General features: G+C 42.3%; 1 protein-coding gene across 3 annotated transcripts in view; it reads left to right on the top strand.

Annotated features, from left to right (window-relative positions):
• The window catches only part of CEP78 (centrosomal protein 78), a 31804-nt gene extending 28467 nt beyond the window's left edge, over nt 1-3337 (top strand). For 2 of the 3 annotated variants that reach the window (XM_036330765.1, XM_036330763.1), the window contains 4 exons: nt 379-545; nt 1640-1811; nt 2112-2159; nt 2711-3337. In XM_036330765.1, the coding sequence (XP_036186658.1) occupies nt 379-545; nt 1640-1811; nt 2112-2159; nt 2711-3271 (948 nt within the window). In that variant the 3' untranslated portion in view covers nt 3272-3337. The remainder of the gene's footprint in view (nt 1-378; nt 546-1639; nt 1812-2111; nt 2160-2710) is intronic. The other variant, XM_036330764.1, reaches the window with a different exon arrangement.
• The last annotated feature ends 20118 nt before the right edge of the window (nt 3338-23455 follow it).

Raw genomic sequence — 23455 nt, 5'->3', positions numbered from 1 at the left:
TTTTATTGATTTCAGAGAGAGGGAGTGATAAAAACATCAATGATGAGATCAAATCATTGATCGGCTGCCTCCTGCACACCCCCTTCTTGGGCTCATGCCTGAAACCCAGGCATGTGCCCTGACTGGGAATTGAACTGTGACCTCCTGGTTCATGGGTCAACGCTCAACCACTGAGCCTCACTGGCTGGGTGATAATTGTTTTATTTATATACTACCTAAGTGTTATATAAGAGACTCTGTTGAGTGGTTCTGGGTTTTGATAATTGTCTTCTATTGGTGGAGAGTTAGATTAATTACAAATTTATTGCAATTTTAAATATTTAAAAACTTTTGATTACAGAGAAAATCATGTCAGATATTTTCAATCTTCTTTTATAGCTTGAACATGAAAATGCCCAGTTAAGAAATATAAATTTTTCTTTGTCTGAAGCCCTGCATGCACAGTCATTGACAAACATGATCCTGGATGATGAAGGTGTTTTGGGCAGCATTGAGAATTCTTTTCAGAAGTTCCATGCTTTCTTGGATCTCCTTAAAGATGCTGGGTTAGTTAATTTCTCTCCATGGCATTCAGCTTTTTGAAACTATAAGGGTAGTTTTTGCTAAGGAACTTCAGCAGTTTTCATCACTTCCATGTTCATATGTAGTGCATAATTATAGGTAGTGTACTTAATTTTTTTAAATGAGGAATTACATTTTAAAAGAAATGCAAAATGGTGAACCTGCTTTGGTAGAGCAGAAGAGCCCATTATAAAAGAGTAACCTATAAATAAAATAATTAGTAAGTATAGTTTTGGGTAAAGACTAAATTAAAGGTAATTTGAATTGGAAAATACTCCAGAAGACATAGGAATTTCCCTACCTTTTATTCATTTTGCTTGTTAAATAAATTAAAGTTAAAATTATTTTTGTCCTACACATAAAAATTATAACTAATCAGCAGGGCATATATAGATCAGTGGTTCTCACCTGGGTGTGATTTTACTGAAAGAAGATGCCAAAAGAGAGAATGAGAGGTTGATAATTGATGGAGTAATGTTTGTGGGTATATGGGTTGGTGTTGGGAAGGAAGGAACACACACATTCTTGGAAACTGTAGGGAAGAAAGGTGGTAAAGAAGTGTGGGAAGATGGTGATGGAAGGAGACTTGACTTGGGTTGGTGAACACAGAGTACAGTGTACAGATGATGTGTTGTGGAATTGTGCACCTGAAACCTATATAATTTTGTTAACCAGTGTCACCCCCAATAAATTCAATAAAAATAAAACCATGACCTGGGAAAAGATTTTTTTTTTAAGTGTGGGAAGAGAGGTGAGAGATGAGGACTAGGCACATGGTAGGTGCTGAAGCTATTAGAGACAGTGTTTAAAGTGGAGTGGAATAGGTAAGGAAATAAAATCAAATAGGGGTTAGCACATTGTTGAAGAGAGAGAGAAAATTAAAGGATTGTATGATCTTTGTAAGCCCAGAGCATGAATATCTCGAGGTCTAAGAACTTGGGAAAGATAGAGGCTTATAATCTGGAGTAGGATATTGGCTTTTAAGATTGGACAAGTGTTTCATAAGTACAGGTATGGGGGAATCTAAGCTGCTTTTATGTGACTATAGTAACCCTTGCCTTTTCCTCCTCTTGTCCAGGCTTGGGCAGCTTGCCTCAATAGCTGGTATAGATCCGTCAGATTTTCATTTGCTAGGTCGTCCCCAGCTGCATTCCACTCTCACTGGTCCACCTAAAGTAGAAAAAAAGGCACTTGAAGAAGAAAAAACAGAATCAAAGCAGAATGCCCTAGGACAAATGCAAAATATCCAAGTAAGTGGACAGAATAAGAGTGCTTAGCAAAAAGGGAGTTACCAAGTCAGAGAAAATAACAGTAATCTGTCTTAGTTCACATGCTTGGAAGCTAGAAGCCTCTTTAGGGTCCTTTCTAAATCTGAGATTAGTAAATTTGTGCCCATTTCATCATATATTGTTATATATAAGAAAACTGAAAGTTCTTTTGAAAATTTATGACTTAAAGCAAACTATCTTCAGTGAAAGAAATGAAACATTAGAGAATATATTCTAAATTTTAAATTGTATAAATATCTATTCTATTCATATTTCATCTAGGTTTCTATTTGTATGCAGTCAGCTTACAATGAAGGAACACTAATGAAGGTACAAGTACTGATACAGATAATTATTTAAAATAAGTGAGCCAGATATAACTAGTAGACAGTATATTAGTTAATCACCCACTTATGGGAACAGGGGGAATCCTGTCTGCTTTTCCTCTACCTTACTTGGAGCCCCCTACTTGGAGCCCCCGTCTCCCGTCTCAGCTGGTCTCAGACTGGTCGTGGGGACTGACAACTTGAGAACACAGTCTTGTCACATAGTGGATACTGCTTATATGTGGCTGCAAAATAGAAAAGAAATTAATTTTCTTAGGGAATAGAGTTTTAGTATTTTTAATGAGGGGAAGGGAAATGGGGGGTTACCCCAAAAACAAGAATCTGAAAACATAGTGGACATAGCCTTGGATATAGCAAAGTTAAGTTGGGAATCACTTGGCAAGATAGAATTAGAAAAAAAAAAAAACTGGTTCTAAAATCTTCTAAATGATTCATTAATAAAATCAGAGACTGACATTGACATTTAGGACTCTGCTTTTTAATGGTTGGCTTTGTTCATTACTGAATTTCTGTCTTTTCTTTTTCCCCCTCCAGTTTCAGAAAATTACGAGTGATGCTACAATTCCTTTGCCTCTCGACTCCTTGCAAGTCCACGTTCCTACTCAGGAGGACTTAGAAACTTCCGAAGACAACGTGGGAGTCGAAGCCACTGAGCAGCGGCAGGAGTCTCTGGAGGGATTCGTTGGTAGAACATGTTCTCCTTCAGCAGATGGGATTTCTGGACCTGGAAGTCAAAGAAAAGACGAGTTGTCTAGAAATAGCAGATCTTCTTCAGAGAAAATAACCAAAACAGGTGAATATACCAAAAAACACTCTGCTAAGAAAAAACACGGAAAGGACCTACATTCCCGCTCTGACTCATCTGTGAACTGGAAAAGCAAAGGAATAGAGCATGATAGCTCTTTGGTTAATGAACCAATTAAAAGTGAGTCTTTGAAAAATCACATTTCTGTCAAGAAAGAAAGTAGAATAGTGACTGTTTCATCCAAGAGAACTAAAAGTAAATTCAATGTATTGGAACATTCTGAAAGCGATACCCTTGGATCTGATTTTGAATTTCAAGAAAGCATTCATACTCTATCACGCCTGACATAGGTCTAAATCTGTTGAAATTATGTATTTGCCTTAAAATTTTAATAAATTTCTTATGTTTTCATTATGGCATATGGTGTTTTAAATATGGAACTGGAAGCCATTAGAGAAAGATGTATCTATTCTTTTCAGTATAATGAACCTTTTGGTGTATATTTCCCATTGCCACTTTGCACCATTCACTCAACAAGTATATACAATACTATTACTGTTTTTAGCAATGAACAAAACAAAGCCTTTGTCCTATGGAACTAGTCCTCTATGGAGTGAGGAAAAAATTAGCAAAGCAGGGTAAGGGAACTAGAAAGGGATGGGACTGAATAAATGGAATCGTTTTACCATTTGGTTAAATGTGGAAACATAAATTGCATGGCCAAAAGCCATTGACACATCTTAATTCATAATATCCAGAGCAGCATACACTTAAGAAGTACTTAACCAGGTTTATGGATTATGGCAACCCTATGGTAGGGAATTATTATTATGCCCATTCTGTAGATGAGGTGCATTGCCCAAAAGTACACGGCTGAAATAAGTTGTAGAGCTGGGATCTGAACCAGAATCCATGCTCTTAATCACTTTGTCATCGTATTTCCTTGTTAAGAGAGGAAGGGCTTGAGGAAGACATTAAGAGAAAAGCCATTAGAAGCATTAGAAGAGCAAGAATGGGGCTATCTGCCTGTACATTCCCCGGCTGGGTAGGATTTTTTAAAGGAGTATATGAACACAGGTCTCTGAACTAAATTATGCCTCCCTGGTAAAACGTGTGTAGTAAGTCCTTAATTAAAACAGGTTGGCTTGAGAAGGAAGATCGGAGAAAAGCTGGAGTGTCGGAAGGTTCTGCCTGATTGTTATTAGAAGAGCTACTACAATGCCATGTAGTTTATAATTATGAATGGAGTGTTATAGGAATAAAACAATGAACAAGAACAAGATGTAGTCTTGGCCCTTTAACAATAGAGTGAGAGGGGAGGACACACAAGCAGATGTCTTAATACAGCATGTTACATTCTATGAAGAGAATACTTAGGGAATTGAGCCAGTGTTTGAGGAAGAAGAGAGAGCTATGGGACCAAGAAAGGTCATCTAAAGAATCAGCCTCCAGCATTAAAAAACTGGAGAGTCCATTCAAAGATTAAAAAAAAAAAAAAAAATACCTAAGCTAAGTCTTAAAAGATTTGTTGGAAACTGGTAAAAGTGATGAAGGGAAAGGATATTTCAGGTACAGGGAACAGCATAAGCACAAGTACAGAGCCATGGTTGAGAGTGGTATGTTTGGGAAACCACACCTACAAGTAGTTTAGAATAAATGCAGCATCATCTGTCAGTGGCAAGTGGTACTAAAGTAAACAGCGGAGAGAGTGAGAGCAAGCCTTACAATCCCTGTTGCACGGAGCTGGTTCTCTCAAGACGTGAGCTAATCCACAGGATTAAAGAATGGAAATAACATGTTCGGGTTTGCATTTTAGATCGTTAGCTTAAATGTGGCAGATGAATTTAAAGAAATATGGCGATCAGTTATGCCACACGCTCTCTCCTGAGGAACATTGTTTTGTAAGTGGGATTTACACACTTCCACTTCTCCTCTCTGGGTTTTGGGCTGATCCCTAGTAAGGGGCATGCAGGAAGCAGCCAATCGATGATGTTCCTCTCTCATCGATGTTGATATCTCTCTATCCCTCTCCCTTCATCTCTATCAATAAAAAAATATTTTAAAAGAAGTTTTTTGGACAAAAAAACCCATGATGGATCTACTGGCATGTTATTACAACTAATGAGAAAGCTTAGTAAGGAGGCAGGCATAACACCAACTCCAATATCAAAAACTCCCATTTATCTAGAAATATAGTTAACAAGAAATGTAAGGCCTATATGAATAAACATTTATACTGGAGGGTATAAATAATGGAGTGGCATTCATGTTTCTCTATGAGAAAACCCAACATAATATAGTAGTTCTACCGAGTTAGAAATTCAAAGCAATTTCATACAAGCATAGTAAGGTTTCTTAAAACAAAGTTCATCTGGAAGACACAGAACACAACATAAATTTTGACTAGATGTCAAAGCAGTCCACAGGGCCAGGGTAAATTAAATAGTGTGGTATTGGCACAGGAATAATCAGTAGGTTGAAGGCATAAACAGCCCTGGCTGGTTTGGCTCAGTGGATAGAGCGTTGGCCTGGGGACTAAACGGTCCAGGGTCCGATTCTGGTCAAGGGCACGTACCTTGGTTTCAGACATGTACAGGATGCAGCTAATCGATGTGTGTCTGTCACATTGATGTTTCTCTCTCTCTCTCCCTTCCACTCTCTAAAAATCAATGGAAAAATACCTTCCGATGAGAATTAACAAAAAAAAAATTGTTTTTAAAGCACAGAACAGAGCATCCAAGAACAGAGCAGTGTATATGTATGAGAATTCAATATTTGAAAGACAGCATTACAAATATGTAGGGAAGGATTGAACCATTCAGTAAATTATGTTGAGATTATTGACTGGAAAAAATTTTATTCTTTCATACCATGAACAAGAAATAAAATCCCAGTGAATTAAACATGGAAATGTAAAAATAACTAGATGAAAATATCAGAAAAAAAATAAATGTGGGGTAAAGACCTCCCTAAGCAAGACACAAAACCCAATATCCATGGGGGAAAAAAACTGATAGTTATTTTTTTATCTTTAAATTATTAGTTAAGGAATTACAAATGTGTCCTCATCCTCCCCTCCCCCAAGACTGATAGTTTTGAATACATTTTAAAAAATGTGGTCTGTACACAAATATAAATAAGAGGCAAAAGATTGGGAAAATAAATAAATAAATAAATAAATAAATAAATAAAAAAGATTGGGAAAATGTGTGAAATATAACAAGGTTAAAGATTCTTAATATAAAATGCACCTGCAAAACAAGGGATATAAAAATCTGTAATAATAAAAGCGTAATATGCAAATCGACCAAATGGTGGAACAGCAGAACCACCATCCAACCACTCTATGACACCCACTGGCACCAGGCCAGCCAAGGTGGGTGCGATGCGCCCCACGATCGCCCTGCAGAGGGAGGCCCAGGCCACTGGCCAGTGAGGTGATCATTTGGGGGGCTCCATGATTGCCCCAAAGAGGGAGACCGAGGCCACCCTATGTGGGGCGATTGATGGGGGGGGGGGGGGAGTTCTGTGGAACCAAGGAACTGGGGGGCTGTGGCTGCAGACGCACAGGCAACGCCAGGCCAAGGCGGGTGCTGACGGGGCAGGGCTGCGAGGCAGCCGGGGCTGTGAAGGCCTATGCTTGCACGAATTTCTTTCATCGGGCCTCTAGTATTTTTATAAAAAGGAAGACCTATAAACAATATATAAAAACATTTAACTCCATAAGCAATCAGGAAAATTCAAATGAGATGCTATTTTTCAATCCATTTGAAACAGCAGATTTTAAGGATTGGTAATTGCTAGTGCTGGAGATAATGTGAGGAAATGAGCACTCGTCATTGTTGAGGGAAGTATAAATGGATACAGCTTTTTGGGTGGACAATTTGGCAGTGTACATCAATATTTAAAGTGGGTTTAGCCCTAGCTGGTTTGGCTCAGTGGATGTCAGCCTGCGGACTGAAAGGTCTAAGGTTCAATTCCGGTCAAGGACACATGCCCAGGTTGTGGGCTCAATCCCCAGTAGGGGGCATGCAGGAGGCAGCCAATCAATGATTCTCATCATTGATGTTTCTACCTCTCTCTCCCTTCCTCTCTCTCTATAAACCAATAAAAATATTTCTTTAAAATAAATGAAGTGTGTTTAGCCTCTGATTAACAACTCTGATTCTAAGCATCAAGCCCAAAGGAATATTCACACAGTGTCCTATTGAAGCATTTTTTTAAAAAAATAAAAATTAGAAACAACAAAAGTGTGGAATCTGTTGGATTAGTACATACTAAGTCCTACCATGCAATACTCTGCAGCAGACAAAATAGTAGCTCTAAGGTATGGACGTGAAATATTTGTAAGACATGCTGATAGGAAAAACAAGTTTCACAATGATATCGCACACTCCTCTTCAGATTTATATGATTAAAACCTTTTTACATACACATAGCATTCATGTGTCTGTGCACCTAGAAAATAGTCCATAATAACACATAGCAGGCTGTTGACAGTTTCCTCTGACGAAGGCCATAGGATTGTGAGATGAGGAAGGAAAGGGGCTTTTCATATTTAATACATTTACTTCTAGGCTGTTTGATTTTTTAAAAAATAAGGATGTTTTTATGGATGACAACTTTCTAAATTCCTCTTCACCAAAAAATTGGGAAAGATAAGTATATGTTATTTCATATATTCCGTGTCCATTTAATTTTTAAAATCTGTCTGTCCTAATATCTGAATGAAAATGAGTTTATATATAACCTCCTCTCCCAAGCTTTGTACCCCCGAGGTGTTACTGCATAGTATGTTTAACTTTTTTTTTTAACCACAACCACAATAAAATTATATCTTATACAAAGTAAAAGGTAATTGTCCTGGCCCACTCCTACCTTGTGCTTACATATAATAAGCGTAAAATGTCATCAAACAAGTCTTACTGTACTTGTACTGATTCACTCTACTCTCTGTTCTATTTCATTCCTTTAAAGAAAATTCTGTTTGCAGTCCACTAAGTAGGTTTCACAGTCCACTAATGGGTCCTGTCCTGTGGTTTGAAAACACTGGCCAGAGTGCTTCAAACGTTCACTCGCCGGTTTATCCCTGACAAAACTGCTGTGCAAGTCTTTCCCACACTTGCTCTGTTATTTTGTGGCTGAAAGACGTTCTCCATCTGTACATTACATCCAAAGCCCAGCTTTCTTGAGCTCTTTAACTCTCAAGTCTTAAGGCAATTTATTTTAAAATCCTTTCCTTACACTAAAAGCCTGAGTTTTCAAATCGACACATCTGCAGTACTCTAAAATATAATTTGGTCAGAGTTAAAAAGCAAGAAGACAAATGTCCTGTGACTTAAGGCTGTGACGAGGCAGCCGCTTGTGGCTGTTCACAGGCACATAATGTACTAAGTGGTTGAAAGGGCTTGACCTAATTAATGCCCATGCTCTCTCAGGACAGTTTGTAACTTTTCAACCAGTTGGTGAATTACAAACACACCAACCAAGTAGATAAGGAGACCTCCTATAGATTAAATAATCATTAACTTTGTTATTGAGAGACCAGTGAGGATTACTTAATGTCTTAGAAAGGTAGTCATTAAAGTCCTTGAAATATGGAGGAGGCTTTTATCTAAAAATAAAAATATAAAAAATTTAAAAAAACTTCACAAATCTTAAAACTAGATAATTCCAGGTCAGTATCCTAAATGATAACATCTGAGTAGGCTTTGAAAACACTAAAATCATATGGAGAGAATAGGAGAGATGCTTACGGGTACAAACTTGCAACAAGTAGTAAATAAGTCTCAGATCTAATGCATGGTATAGTGAATATAGACAACAGTCCATGATAATCATCAAATTTGCTGAGACTAGATCTTCATTATTTCAACCACTAAACAGAAATAAGTATGTGATGTGAGAAAGGTACTAACACTACAGTGGCAATCATATTGCAATATATAAATGTATCAAATCAACATGATGTATGCCTTAAATTTGCAATGTTGTATGTCAAATAATTTTAATGAAAAAAAAAACACAAACACTAAAACCCATTTCCTAAACACCTCTGTTTTCTTTATACCAAACTCAAACTTCATCTAAATCTTTCTTAAGAGTTGAGTGCCTCATTGTATAGCAGGTAAGAGACACTTCCATACATTATTCCAAGATTTGAAAACCTATAAGGCAGCGGTTCTCAACCTGTGAGTCGAACGACCCTTTCACAGGGGTCGCCTAAGACCATCGGAAAACACATATATAATTACATATTGTTTTGTGATTAATCACTATGCTTTAATTATGTTCAATTTGTAACAATGAAATTGGGGGTCACCACAACATGAGGAACTGTATTAAAGGGTCGCGGCACAAGGAAGGCTGAGAACCACTGCTATAAGGGGTCAAAGGTGTTCTCTTTTAACCATGGATCTATCAGTCATATCCTGGGACAAGCCAGGCTTCCAGTCAAGTGAACTGCTGGCTGTTTTGTGATGAGTGGCCAGGAGAGCAAATGTGAGTCTATGACACATGCTTTTCTTAATTTCCTGGTCTTTCTGGACACTTGAGCTCACACCATCTTCTCAAGTTGCTCTCGTCTCCAATCTAGTTAATATAATAACTACATGTTTAAATGGGCTAATGCCTCAAGAAGTTTTGTGGACTTCTCATTTTTGTTTTTAAAAGTTAAATATTTGAATCTTTAAATAACTTTTTGCAGAAATCATTCCTTTTAGAATGAAGTCCAAGTCTTTAAGCCTAGATGTTAAATACAATTGGCAAGACAAAGCTTCTGTTTTTCTCTGAGTGACAGGAGATTTTCCCTGAATCTTTTACTAGGGGATGACACTTTGAGACCTTCAACTTCAGGTTAAACTAAAGCTTCAGGCCTAAGACTTTCAATTGTCTGTGACGTGGCCAGGCTTTTCAAGTATTTCCTTTTTTAAACAGGACTGGGATTGAACTTTGCACTAACCTGAGTTAAATCTTCACGATTTACAGAGATTATAATCACTTAGGGTTTTTCCATGTTTGGTCAGGTTGAAACCCATAATCCTCTACAATGAAAAGATGCCTCTCCACCTGATTACTTCTCCAAGTTGCCTGTCATGTCCCTGGTCTCCCTCCAGGAAAGTGCAATGCCCTAGGCCTGGGGTTAGAAAGCCTTGGCCTTGCAGGTCGCTGGCCTTCGTGTCTGCAGTAGCTTGTGCTGCTGCGTGGGTCCTGCAGGCTGCTCTTCCCGTCCCGGGCCTTGCTAGACCGGGCCTCCTTCAGGAGGAACTCTAAGAGAAGTTAAAACAGCTTCATTTCTTCAGGGCTGAAGAGACAAGGTGCTTGCTGGAGCTGGGGAAGTCTTACCTCCGCCTGGGGAAGAGGTGCCTCTTCCGGGTGGGTTTCCCGGATTAGGAGCTTCTAAGGAAAACATCTCTGGCAGCACACAGGCCTCGGCCAGCCGTGGACATCCACTGGGCCAGGGCAGGGTCCCGTGAGAGTGCGTTTCTCCCAGATGATTTAAGTTTACAAGTCATGGACTGCAGGCAGCTGTCCAAAGGAGTGACATCTGGAGACCATCACGCCAAGCAGCTACGGGAGGAGTCAGACTCCACCACCAATCGCTGAAGGAGGCCCCTCTGGCTGACCCTGGACTGAAAATTGGAGCAAAAATAATTTCTTTAGAGCTCAACCTTCTAGAACAAACATATATATATATATATATATATATATATATATATATATATATATATATATATATATATATTTAGCTTTAAGTCTTCCTTGAGAATTTAATAATGGGAGGCATTTCATACAGTTCAAATCTGGGCATTTTTAATATTGCTGGCATTTAGTATTTGGAGTCATTTTATGCCTTCATTTGAGTTCATTGCATAATGTCCAGTGACCTCTCTGAATGTCCTACCTGGGGAAAGGTCTGATGGAAAACAGATTGGGGAGGGAGTTTCAAGCCAGGGCGTTGGGAGAGCCTCAAATAAATGTCATCAGTGCTCTGTTCAGGCTCATCTCAGAACCTTCAGGGTCCCATGGCTGACCTCCGGAGAATCACAAAGGAATCGTGATGACAGCAGGGTGTTCAGCATCCTTTCTCAGGAAGAACAGCTGTATCTGTGCAGTGCTGAGCCCTGTGTGTTAAGAAATCGAAATACTGGGGAGACGGGAAAAGATGCTTTCCCAGCCCTTCATGTGTCTGCCTAATTCCATATAGATGAGTACCTTCTCAGCGCTTCGGGGGACTAAGCTTTCATTCTCTTCAGAGGCCTTTCTTTCTCCCGGGATGAAGAAGCGGCTTATTCTGGCTGGTGACATGCAGGCCCAACCTCCTCCCTCTGGGTTTTTTTTTTGGATCCTGCCTGCTCCCAGGCAGCATGCAATTTTTCTTCTAGTCTCGTGCTATTTCTATAGCAAATTCACCAGAGCCTTCTCTGACTCTGTTGCAGGGTGGGGCACCACAGGCGCCCCATTGCCTGGTAAGTCAATTCCATTTGGTGGGGGAAGAGGAATGGGAAGTATAACCTGGACTTGGCCTCCAGTGACCCTTTCCAATCCACCTTGTAAAGTACTGATGCTCACCCCACTGGTGTGGCTCAGTGGTTGAGTGTGGACCTCTGAACCAATAGGCCAGGGTTTGATTCCCAGTCAAGGTACAAGGGATATATTTTTATTGACTTCAGAAAGAGGAAGGGAGAGGGAGAGAGAGATAGAAATATCAATGATGAGAGAGAAGTGTTGACTGGCTGCCTCCTGCACGCCCCCTACTGGGGATCGAGCCCTTAATCTGGGCACATGCCCTGATCAGGAATTGAACCCTGACCTTCTGGTTCTTAGGTCGATGCTCAACCACTGAGCCACGCCTGCCAGGCTCAGTACAATGTTTTGAACTCCTGGGGAGGATTTTTGATGAACAACCGTGGATCAGGGGATAATTCTCATAAAGCAGTTAATTGTGGCCAGCAGGCAGAACCCCTGAGCTGCCACTGTCATTGCCCATGGAGTGTTTGTTTTAAAGACTGGATGTTGTCACTAGCTGATGTTTACCACAGGGTGAAGGGGCCAAAGGTAGAAGGGATAAGTAGCCAGGAGTGGAGTTCTGCCGTTTGAAGGGTGGTTTGAGTTGCTATTACAGAAGACTCTTGGAAAAATTCTCTCTGTAGGTCTGAGTTCCCCCAACGGAACCATGCAAGATCCTTTTAACAGCCTGGGAACTTCTAACAGAACCGTGACTATTGTTCTTAAGCAAAATACACTAGAGTTTCTGTACTTTATTCAGGAAATATCTTGTCTGTGTTGTGAGGAAGGAGAATAATGTGGTATTTCTTGAAAGGGCTAAGTCCCTCTGAAAAATTTGCTTGCTTTGTTCCTTTGAAATGCAAAGCAAAGTATCAGATGTTTCTCCAGCAAAAGATGCTGAGTTTAAAAAATAGGGCAGAAGAGAGAATCTCTCAACCGTTGGGTCTTCCGTATAAACACATCTCAAAATGTAGCTTGCAAACTGGTTAGCAAGCATCTCCTCTGAGCCATACTTCCCAGGATGGTTAAACTGTCCTGATGGCACTCAGCAATCACAGAAAGGCTGAAGATCAGGACAATGGCAACAGCTAGGTTGGTGATAAGCAGATGAAAAGAGGTGAGAAGTAGCTTGGGATGAAATGGGGCCATTAATCTACAGAGAAAAATGGAAAATGTTAACCCAGGCCACCTAAGATACCATGGATAAACTCTGGAGCTGGGAGACTAGGGGAGCCTCCCCAGTAAAACTTCACCAAACACTCTCTGAAGCCCTGCCCTGCTCTTTGGAGAGGTGCAGGGCCTGGCAGCACCTGAGGGGACAGGGCGGGGCAGGCACGTCCCTGCCTGTGCAGCTCTTCCTCTGTTCACACCCTTCACTTTCCAGATCTCATCTATTGCTTGGGTTCAGCTTGTATTTCTCTGAGCCTGCTCTCTTCTTAAATAGACTTTATGGGCATCTTTAAGTCTTTTAAAAAACAGGGAAGTGTGTATGAGACAGTTATATTCTCTGGACTAGAAATGCAATGGTTTGGTTTCAAACCAAATCTTGGTTTGATTGACCTTAGACATTCTTGGTGACCTTAGACAAGTCCTTGATCTGGGTTCCAGCTTTTCCTTCTCTGAATGGGAAAACAAGTACCAGCGTACCAGCAGGGCGCAGGAGATAACATACCTGTGGAGCCGCAGGTGGCAGAACTGGCCCAGCCGGCACCATCACTTTACCTCCATGGGCCACCTTCCTCATCAGAAAGTGAAGGAGCTCCCAAAATTCTGAGATCTGCGATTTGAATTTGATAACAAACACCCCAAAACATAAGTAAGCCACACTGAAGATATCCTATTTGGATATACGAAATAATCTCATGTTGTTTGAAAGAAAGTAGGTGCTTTTCACTTTATTTTTCATAAGCACACTTGGTCATTTTCTTTCAACGATAACCTTAGAATGCAGAATGCATACAGAGTTTTTGACACCTGAGTTCCACATCCTCACGATACTGGTTAGGGTTCATTAATTATCTTTAGTTACCCAAGAAAATTTATTTCACTCTAGAGGTTTGAGACTCGTGGGGCCAGCCTGGGCACCACGTCATTCGATGCTACCTAAGAGGTGTTTTGGCATTACAAGTTAGAGGGATAGATGGTATCAGCATAAAGATGATGATGATTCTTTCATCATTCCCCAGTTCTGCAAGCCTCCACCCCAGCCCCTATGTACTCATCTGGGAATAGCTTTGGACTGATTTATAGGAGAATGTAATTTTCCTTCCCACTGCCCCAAGACAATGCTGAGAGAGGTTATCTCTCAGAATCTGTGGGTAGATGATTCTAGATGACATTTCAAGATTCCTTCCAGCTCTGTGAGTTTGAGAAACAAGTATAGACTACTGCCCAGTCCTGCTCTTCTAACCACCGCTTCTTCTCCCACAAAACACACCTTCAACAACCTGCAACTTGCCAAGGCCTGCTGTGACATTTGGATAGTTGTGCAAAGTCAGAAAAGTGTGAATGAATCCGGTGTCGATTGGATGGAAGTGAGTGATTCAGTGATCTCCCTATGCAGCCTCACTCGACAGTGAAAACACTGACCTAGAATTCTAATTACATGGTGACATGTTAGTACTGGAGGCAGCAACAGCCATTCGGCCTCCGCAGAAACGCCTTGTGGATGGGCCTCCCACAAGCTCACCAGAGTTTCTTGGTGGTTTATACCTACCCTCACTCTTAAAATAACCAACTTTTACAAAGATGATTAAGTTTTTGATGTTCATTATAGAAAATTCTGGACAAATAATAGATACCCACAATTTCTTTCTCACAGCAACAAAGACTGTCAGCGCTGTCCTCTACTTCCTTCTTCCTGTCCTGTACATTCACTCCCAAAATATCAAGCACACACCATGCTTGATACTGGCGTGTAGCCCTGAACAAGGCCGGCATAGTCTCAGGTCCCATGGAAGGTGCATTTTACAGTAGAAAATGAAGACGTACACCAGTATTTCAGAGACTGGAAAGTTATAAGAGAAATGACCTAGGAAATATAATGAAGAAGAACTGGAGGATTGGCTGGGGCTACTTTTGAAAGGTGGTCAGGAGGTGGTGTCTAAACTGTGGACCAAGGATTGGACAGAGCCAGCTTTGGGGAGGCCAGAGGGAGAGAATGCTGGGGAAGGAAGGAGTTTGAGAGGGTCCTGGGAATGAAGGGGCAGTTTGGAGGTTGAACAAGTCAAGGGCCTAGCCAAGAGGTGACTAAGGACCAGGTCAGGTAGGGTCTTGTGGGCCCATAAGTTGTTATTTTAAACTAGTGACCCGGTGCACGGATTCGTGCACATTAAAAGGAAATTAATTAGAAGAAATATTTTAATATTGCTATTCGCCCTTTCTCTATAATAGAAGTATCAACCAAATTCATGATCAACAATGACAGATCGAAACACACACGTGCAATTGGCGCCAGCAAGAGCTTTATATGTATTGCGCATGTGTGAGTCAACTTAGCCTTTTATAGATATAGAATAAACTTGCTTAATTAGACATGCTTTCTGATGTAGCTAAACTTTTTCCAGCCCAGTGAAGCACCCCAACTTCTCTTTCAGGTAATTGTCAGCAACACAGCATAAGTATCAACAGGAAGCAGATCATTATTGTTGATCATCAGGGAGAACAAAGGGTAAAATATTTAACTGCAGCAGTGTTTGACTATATTCTGTGCAGTGAGAAAACTTGAAGTCATTTTCAAGTTCCACCGTTTCTTACTTATTTTCAGTTGGGTCAAGTTTCTAAACTTTCTAAATCTCCATTTTCTGGCTAATGAAAAGAAAATAGGATTTTACTGGGTCTCCTATCTACCTACTCCAGGACCTCTGTGAGGATCAAATGAGATGAGGCACGTGAAAATGCTTCACAAACAGTTGGTTAAACTGTAAAATGTTTGCACCTGGCTATAAAGCAAGTCAGGTTCCTGGGCTGAATAAACTCCAAGGAGGCTAGTCGCTAGAGAGAGGAAGCTGGGCATTGCTACGTGACCACAGTGACTGTTTCCATGCTGGGCTGGGCTGTGGGCAGCATTTTGCGCCATTGGGGTCTTGGCAGCATTGGCTGTGATTTAGTGGGGTGTCACTTTGGAGTGGTGGTGGGGCCTATGTTCCACTTGGGGGAAGCCAAGTGTTGGTTTGTTGGCACCAGATCCGTGGTGCCATTTAAAAAATATATATATTTTTTATTGATTTTAGAGAGGAAGGGAGAGGGAGAGAGATAGAAACATCAATGATGAGAGAGAATCATTGATCGGCTGCCTCCTGCATGCCCCCCACAGGGGATCAAGCTCACAACTTGGGCATGTGCCTTGACCAGAATCGAACTCGAGACACTTTAGCCTGCAGGCCGATGCTCTATCCACTGAGCCAAACCAACTAGGGCCATGGTGCTGTGTCATGGCAGCTCCTGCATTGAACGTCTGTCCCCTGGTGGTCTTTGTGCATCATAGCTGCTGGTTGGATGGACACTTAGCCTTTTATATGTATAGACTAGAGGCCTGATGCACAAAATTCATGCCCTTGGGGTGGGAGCCTCAGCCTGGCCTGTGCCCTCTTGCAGTCCGGGAGCCTGCAGGGAGTGGGCCTAAGCCATCAGTCGAACATCTTCAGCACTGCCGGAGGCGGGAGAGGCTCCTGCCACCGCCACTGCACTGGCCAGCTGTGAGCCTGGCTTCTGGCTGACCGGCGCTCCCCCTGTGGGAGCACACTGACCTCCAGGGGGCAGCTCCTGCATTAAGCATCTGCCCCTTAATGGTCAGTGTGCATCATAGTGACCGGTCGTTCTGCTGTTCAGTTGATTTGCATATTAGCCTTTTATTATATAGGATAGGCACAGACAGAGTTTCAGACTGGGAAGAAGATAAAGTTCTGGAGATGGATGGTGGTGATTGGTTGCACAACAGTGTGAATGTACTATCATTGAACAGTATCCTTGAAAATGGCTCACATGATAAATTTATTATGTATAGTTTATCACAATTTAAAAAATAAAGCAAAGCTGGGTGGGGGAATAAACTGAGGTAGCAAATGAATAGGACAAATAGCTTTTCCTGTTTGTTGGGGTCAGTATGAAAAGTGTAACCGGATTTTGGCTTTTGGGGGGGCTACTTCCTTGCCCCATTCCTCATTTTCTCTGGGAATAAAGAATTATAAGCCCTGACTGGTTTGGCTCACTGGATAGAGCGTCCGCCTGGGGACTGAAGGGTCCCAGGTTCGATTCCGGTCAAGGGCATGTACCTTAGTTGCAGGCACATCCCCAGTGGGGGGTGTGCAGGAGGCAGCTGATCGATGCTTCTCTCTCATCGATGTTTCTGACTCTCTATCCCTCTCCCTTCCTCTCTGTAAAAAATCAATAAAATATATTTTTAAAAAAGAATTATAAGAAAAAAGGTTATATTTTTTAAAAGTGATCTTAGAGGAGCGGGGTGGGGGGGAGAGAGAGAGAGAGAGAGAGAGGACCTGTTGTCTCCCACACATGCACTGACCAGGGATCAAACCTTTTTTTTCTTTAAATTAAATCTTTTTGTTCAGATTATTACAGTTGTTCCTCCCCCCCCCCCCCGCCCCATAGCTCTCCTCCACCCAGTTCCTACCCCACCCTCTGCCCTTACCCCTCCCACATCCATAGGTGTACGATTTTTGTCCAGTCTCTTCCTGCACCCCCACACCCCTTTCCCCTCAAGAATTGTCAGTCCACTCCCTTTCTATGCCCCTGGTTCTATTATATTCACCAGTTTACTCTGTTCATCAGATTTTTTATTCACTTGGTTTTTAGATTCACTTGTTGACAGATATGTATTTGCTGTTCATAATTTTTATCTTTACCTTTTTCTTCTTCTTCCTCTTCTTAAAGAATACCTTTCAGCATTTCATATAATACTGGTTTGGTGGTGATGAACTCCTTTAGCTTTTTCTTGTCTGTGAAGCTCTTTATCTGACCTTCAATTCTGAATGATAGCTTTGCTGGATAAAGTAATCTTGGTTGTAGGTTCTTGCTATTCATCACTTTGAATATTTCTTGCCACTCCCTTCTGGCTTGCATAGTTTCTGTTGAGAAATCAGCTGACAGTCGTATGGGTACTCCCTTGTAGGTAACTGACTGTCTTTCTCTTGCTGCTTTTAAGATTCTCTCTTTGTCTTTTGCTCTTGGCATTTTAACTATGATGTGTCTTGGTGTGGTCCTCTTTGGATTCCTTTTGTTTGGAGTTCTCTGTGCATCCTGGACTTGTAAGTCTATTTCTTTCACCAGGTAGGGGAAGTTTTCTGTCATTATTTCTTCAAATATATTTTCAATATCTTGCTCTCTCTCTTCTTCTGGCACCCCTATACTTCGGATGTTGCTGTGCTTGAAGTTGTCCCAGAGGCTCCTTACACTATCTTCATAATTTTGGATTCTTTTTTCATTTTGCTTTTCTGGTTGGGTATTTTTTGCTTCTTCGTATTTCAAATCTTTGACTTGATTTTTGGGATCCTCTTGTCTGCTGTTGGATCTCTGTATAGTATTCTTTATTTCTGTCAGTGTATGCTTAATTTATAGTTGGTCTTTTTTCATATCCTCCAGAGTCTCACTAAATTTATCGGCGGTTTCTAGAAAATTCTTGAAAAACCTTATAACTGTGGTTTTGAACTCTATATCCAGCCATTTGCTTTCCTCCATTTCTGTCATTTGTGACCTGTTTCTTTGTCTCGCATTTTTTATGCTTCCCTGTGTTGATAGAGTGGCTTTGTGTGCTAGGTGTCCTATAGGGCCCAGTGGCTCAGCCTCCCCAATTACCTGAGGTGGAAACTCTTGGTGCATCCCTTTGTGAGCTTTGTGCACAGTCTTGTTGTAGTTAAGCCTTGATTGTTGTAGGTATCACTGGGAGGAATTGACCTCTAGGCCAATTGGCTGTGAGAATCAGCTGTGTCTATGATGGGAGAACTTCTGTGCTGAAGACACCCTTCTGGGGCAAGACTTGCTTCAGTGGGGTTTTGGTGCTCACTGAGTCTGCACCCTGAGTGTGTCCCTTATGGATCTGAGGAGTTGTAATCTGGATGGTCCCATTCTGACCACTGGGTACACTGGCTCTTGGATCTAAGGAGGTGCTAATTTAGCCTCTGCCTGAGGCTACCCAGCAAGAGCTACGAAGAGATCTGCAGATTCCCCTTCTTTGTTTGCGGTTTGGAGGTGCCCAGATGAGGCCCAGCTGTGAAGCAATGCAAGCTTCTGTGGGGCCTTGGGCCTTCTCTTGGAAGTCCTGGGTCTGTCTGGCCCAGCTGCAGTTTGTTAGGTAATTTTCAGGTTGCAAAGGGCCAGGCATTCATATTCAAAAGCCTCTGCTAGCAGCTTGGGTGGGGCGGGGTCTCAGGGAATCAACAGGGTGGAGCAAGCAGCTATGGCTGATCCTCAGCCCTGCCCTAAGAGGCCCCGCCTCTCAGTGTCCTGATAATCGCTGCCAGCACCTCTGAGAGAAAGCCACCCTTGAGTTCTGAGTTCTGCCCGCTGCCAGACAGTCCAGTTTCTCCCCGTATGAGTCTGGGTCCCCAGAGACTCACCCGGAACTGGAGTTCAGAGCAGTCAGGGGCTTGTGACTCCCTCCCGATTCAAAAAGACAGCCACGTCCTCAGTTGCCAACCCTTGCCGCATGTGCCTCCGTACCTCTGCACTTCCACACCTCCTCTGAGTCTCAGTGTGCTTTTCTCTTTCCTTCTAGTTGTAGAATTTCCACTCAGCCAGCCTTCCTGTAGTTCTGGATGATGTCCATTTTGTCTTTTAGTTGTATTTTTGAAGTTGTTGTGGGAGGCAGCAATTTCCGGTGTTTACCTATGCCGCCATCTTGGTTTCTCCTCAAACCTTTTAATGTACAGGATGATGCTCCAACCTACTGAGCCACGCTGGCCAGGGCTGGGAAAAGGATCTTTAGCTACATAAAGGGCAGCAGAAATTATCTTCCCTTATTCAAAACAAGTTCCTGCCGTGCTCAGAGTTGCCCTCTCCTCATTCTCCTCTGAGCAGGATAGATGATCTGACTGGGAATGGCAGCAGAGATCTGCACTTTCCATATATATAGTAAGGGCTCAATAAAAATTCAGTGGGGCCTTGACTTATGAGTTTAATTCGTTCCGAGACCAAGCTCGTTAACTCAAATTACTCTATCAACTCAATGCAAAAAATCAGCCAAGAGACAGCCTGTATCTCAAAAAACTCGTTAGTCGGGACACTCGTAAGTCAAGGCCCCACTGTACTTGTGAAAATTGACAAAATATACTTCTCATAAAGAAGTTCTTTTTAACCCACTAAATGAGAATTTACAAAGAAGGGAGGAGCTCTCCTGAAATGCAGGGGTTCCCTGGACTGTCTTTATACATCTGCACTGCAAAATAAACAAAGGTGACTGAATTGTTTGAGATTAAATTACATTTCCGTGTTTTCCTGTTTCCTGTTTTCTTGTTTAAGCAGGTGGTTGACTGTCTTCCTTGTGGAATGCAGAGCAGAACACTATAAAATAGTCCTGAGGAGGGCTGGTGCCCCGCTTGCTGAATCACTCGGCAGAGAAGCTAACTTTGTCCCTCATAATACTGACCTGTACGGTATCTTCTGAAATTTAAATGTGTAGATGTTTAAGAAGTGGGAAGCCTCACAAAAAAATCTGGTTTCCTGTTTTTCTTTTAAAAATGTGAAAATAACTCAAGCAACCTTGTTTGCCCATCTGGCAACAACAAGCTGGATTTGAGCTGCAGCTGTTGCATTTAGAATGGCGGATTAATTGGGATAACATCGGCAGCTGGAACAAATAGCTCCTCAGATTTTAGTGGCATGAGGCAAAGTTAGTCAAGTTCTCCCTTATGTGTCCAGAGCAGGAGGTTCACAGACAGGGCCTCCTTCCTTCCTGTGATGCCACCAGTCCCCGAGGGACGTGGAACTTTGAGTTCAGCCTGTGGGATGGGAAAAAGCAAGTGGAGAAGCACACTGTTTCTCAACCACCTTGGTCTGAAAGTGACAGCCTCTGCTCCCTTCCATTGGTGGGGCCCAGTCATGTGACTCACCTAGATGCAAGGGGAGCTGGGAAATGTGGAGCCTGGCTGGGCAGCCACTTCCTGGTGATGACTATTCCATGGAAGGGGAAGCACAAACATGTGCTGGGCTTGTGCAACTCCACCGCAAATGGGCATGCACCAGTTGACCTGAGTCCTACCATCACCTTTTTATCCCTGAATAGCCCTGGAGGCACTGTGGTTTGTGGCCCTAGCTTAAGGTGTTTGTGGACAGAGTGTGAGGAAGAAACATAGATGAATTCTTCCTAGGATGAAAAAGAGGTTTCCTTGGGCAGGGAGGTAGAAAGAGAGATAGGCCAGTGGGTCTCTGGGAAGAGGGTCTGTGTGCCTTATTTCCTTGCAACATCATCTAGGAAACTGCAATACCCTGGGAGGAATGATTGCAGGCATATCTTAGCAAATGGGATGATAGCCGCCCCCACCCCACCCAAATTGCCTGTGTTCCTTGTGGAACATAGAAGTACTGGTCAGCTGAAGTAGCCACATACTAGTAAACCTGGATAGGAGAGACAACTCAGCCAAATTTTCTGAGGACCGAGAACCAAATGGCTGTGTGCTTCCCTTTCCACTCCACACCATGAAACTGTAAATTCCTGTGGTTAAGGATTCTAGAAATGAGAGAGGCTAACTACCCAACTCCCAGCAGTGATTTTCAACTGGTGTGCATGTTTTAAAACATGCAATACCTGACTATTTAGTCAGGGGCACTAGCTTCTTTTCCCTTAGATTGTCGAATAAAAAAGGGACAACAACCAATACAACAATAGCCATTGGTGTAAATGTCCTGTCTTGAACCATAAATATGTAGGCTATATAGTAGAGCTGTATCTTATTGGTCATGTGACATAATAACGTTGTGTATGATTGGTTAACTTTGGTACCAGAAATCCTTATATACAAGTAAAGACACTTGATTTTTTTTTTTAAAAAATCGCTTTGAAAAAAAGGGTAGGTAATTACTATTACTATTTTTTTGTAAGTCAATCAAAATTACACCTATTTTTTTTTCAGATCAGCAACAAATAATTTTAGTAATTAGTTTATGTGTGCCATGAGATGAAACAGGTTGAAAATTGCTGGATTAGAGATTAGGCATCTACTTACTAGCTAAGTCATTATATAAAAATCATTGATAGGTGACAATTTTTTACACACTTGAGTTTATGGACTGAGATTAAAGAGAAAACCACAGGTTCAAAATGGTGTCACTTTTGGTAAAAGCCCATTCACCAAACTAATCAAATTGCAGTTTCAACCTTTCCCAGAAATGTGCTCTTTAATCAATCAATATGGAATTTTCTGGTCAAGCACCAATAATCTGTCACATGGGCCCTCTTCTATCCCCCCATAGAAAGAAGAGGCAATGGGTATGAGAAAAACCCCTCACCATTTCCTTTCCCCAAACAATACATACCTAGTCTAAAAATAATCCACACTTTTGTTATTGTTAATAGTTCCTTTGCCCCATCCATCTTCCTACACCTTCCACTTTGTACACCTCCAAGCACATACTTCCAGTTGCTAGATGGGATGCTGCCCAGACTCATGAATTGCTTTTAAAAATCAATTAGATCTTCAGATTTACTCAGTTGAATTTTATTTAACACTTCTCATGAAATTTTGCAACTTGCTAAGTGAAGGTGCTGAGGAAGGCACTGACCTTGTTCATTTCAGCTCTTCTGAGAAACTTTGCCCTCCAACTCCCAAACCCAAAGCAGTACCTCTGTTCCCAGCCCCATCCTGCCTACCACATACCACCGAAAGCAAGCAAAAGCCAAAACGCTGTCAGTTTACAAGCCTTCTGAAAGGGGTAGTTGGCAGCCTGGCTAGTGTTACAGAAAGCCCCAAGGCAGGCACTGTGTGTACTCGTGGCACATCAATTTTGCTCAAAGATTTGGGAAAATGTTTTTATATTAAAAGAAAGTAGGTTAAATTGTGGAGTAGAACTCCTAGTTCACACTTTTAAAAATGATGAAATTCCAGACTTCAGAGAAACTTCTTTCTTGCAGGAGAGAGAGCCTCCCTCTTTCAGAACCCCATGTGGCTCTCCACGAGAATTCGAGCAGGACTCTATTGTAGAACCATTTGAGCATGGCTGGCCCTGCGCCCAGCCTGGCTCTGGGCCTCTCCCTGGCTTGGGCGGCAGCTCCCCACATGAGTATCGCGTTCCTGTTAATATCTCCTCACGTTTCTAAACTCACAGCTTGTCAGCGCTGGAGAACCTGAGAGCTACTGCCAGGTTCCCGCTCGCTGGTTTCACAAAAGGAAATGAAAAATCAGCAACTTTTAAGGACTTGCCTGGGTGGGTGAGGGTTGGGGGGCATCCAGGTTTCCCAGGCCAGGGATCTTCCCAGAATCCTTAGCTACCTCCATCCTTTAATCCTGCAGGAATTTGGGACTCCAATGTATGCGCAAAGAACCTCACCCACACACTCTGGGCCAATTCTTTACTCTACAATTCTATCTTAGGAGCCCTGCCTCTCCACTGGAGTGTCTGGCGCCGTGAGGATGCTTAGAAAAGTTTGGGGAATGAGTGACTGCTGGTTGCGAAACAAATGCATCAGTCCCAGGGACTGGTGGAGGAGAGATGGTTGGATGGGAGGAGGGGATGAGATTTGCTCCGCACCTCCTCCTGCGGGCAAGAGAGAGAGTCTGGGATCAGGGTCAGAGGACTGGAACCGGTCTGATTCAAGGCGCAGAAGCATAAACGCGCGTCACCCCCCCCCCCCGACCCCGCCCCCCCACCCCCCCGCCCACGGTCCTCCGGCGGGGGCGCTCGGGAGCCGGCAGGCTGGTGCAATCTCCTGCACGCCTTGCATGGATCAAAGAAAAGGCTGAAACAGTAAACCCAAGGGAGAGCTACGTTTCCGGCCCCGGCTACTGAGCGCGACCAATGGGGATGCAAGTCTCATTACGAGGACCAATCAGAGCAGGGCCTGTTATGGCGCAGGCCAA

Source organism: Myotis myotis, unplaced genomic scaffold, assembly GCF_014108235.1.
Source record: "Myotis myotis isolate mMyoMyo1 unplaced genomic scaffold, mMyoMyo1.p scaffold_m19_p_12, whole genome shotgun sequence".
NCBI classification, from domain to species: domain Eukaryota; kingdom Metazoa; phylum Chordata; class Mammalia; order Chiroptera; family Vespertilionidae; genus Myotis; species Myotis myotis.
This window is presented reverse-complemented; position numbering and strand designations above follow the sequence as displayed.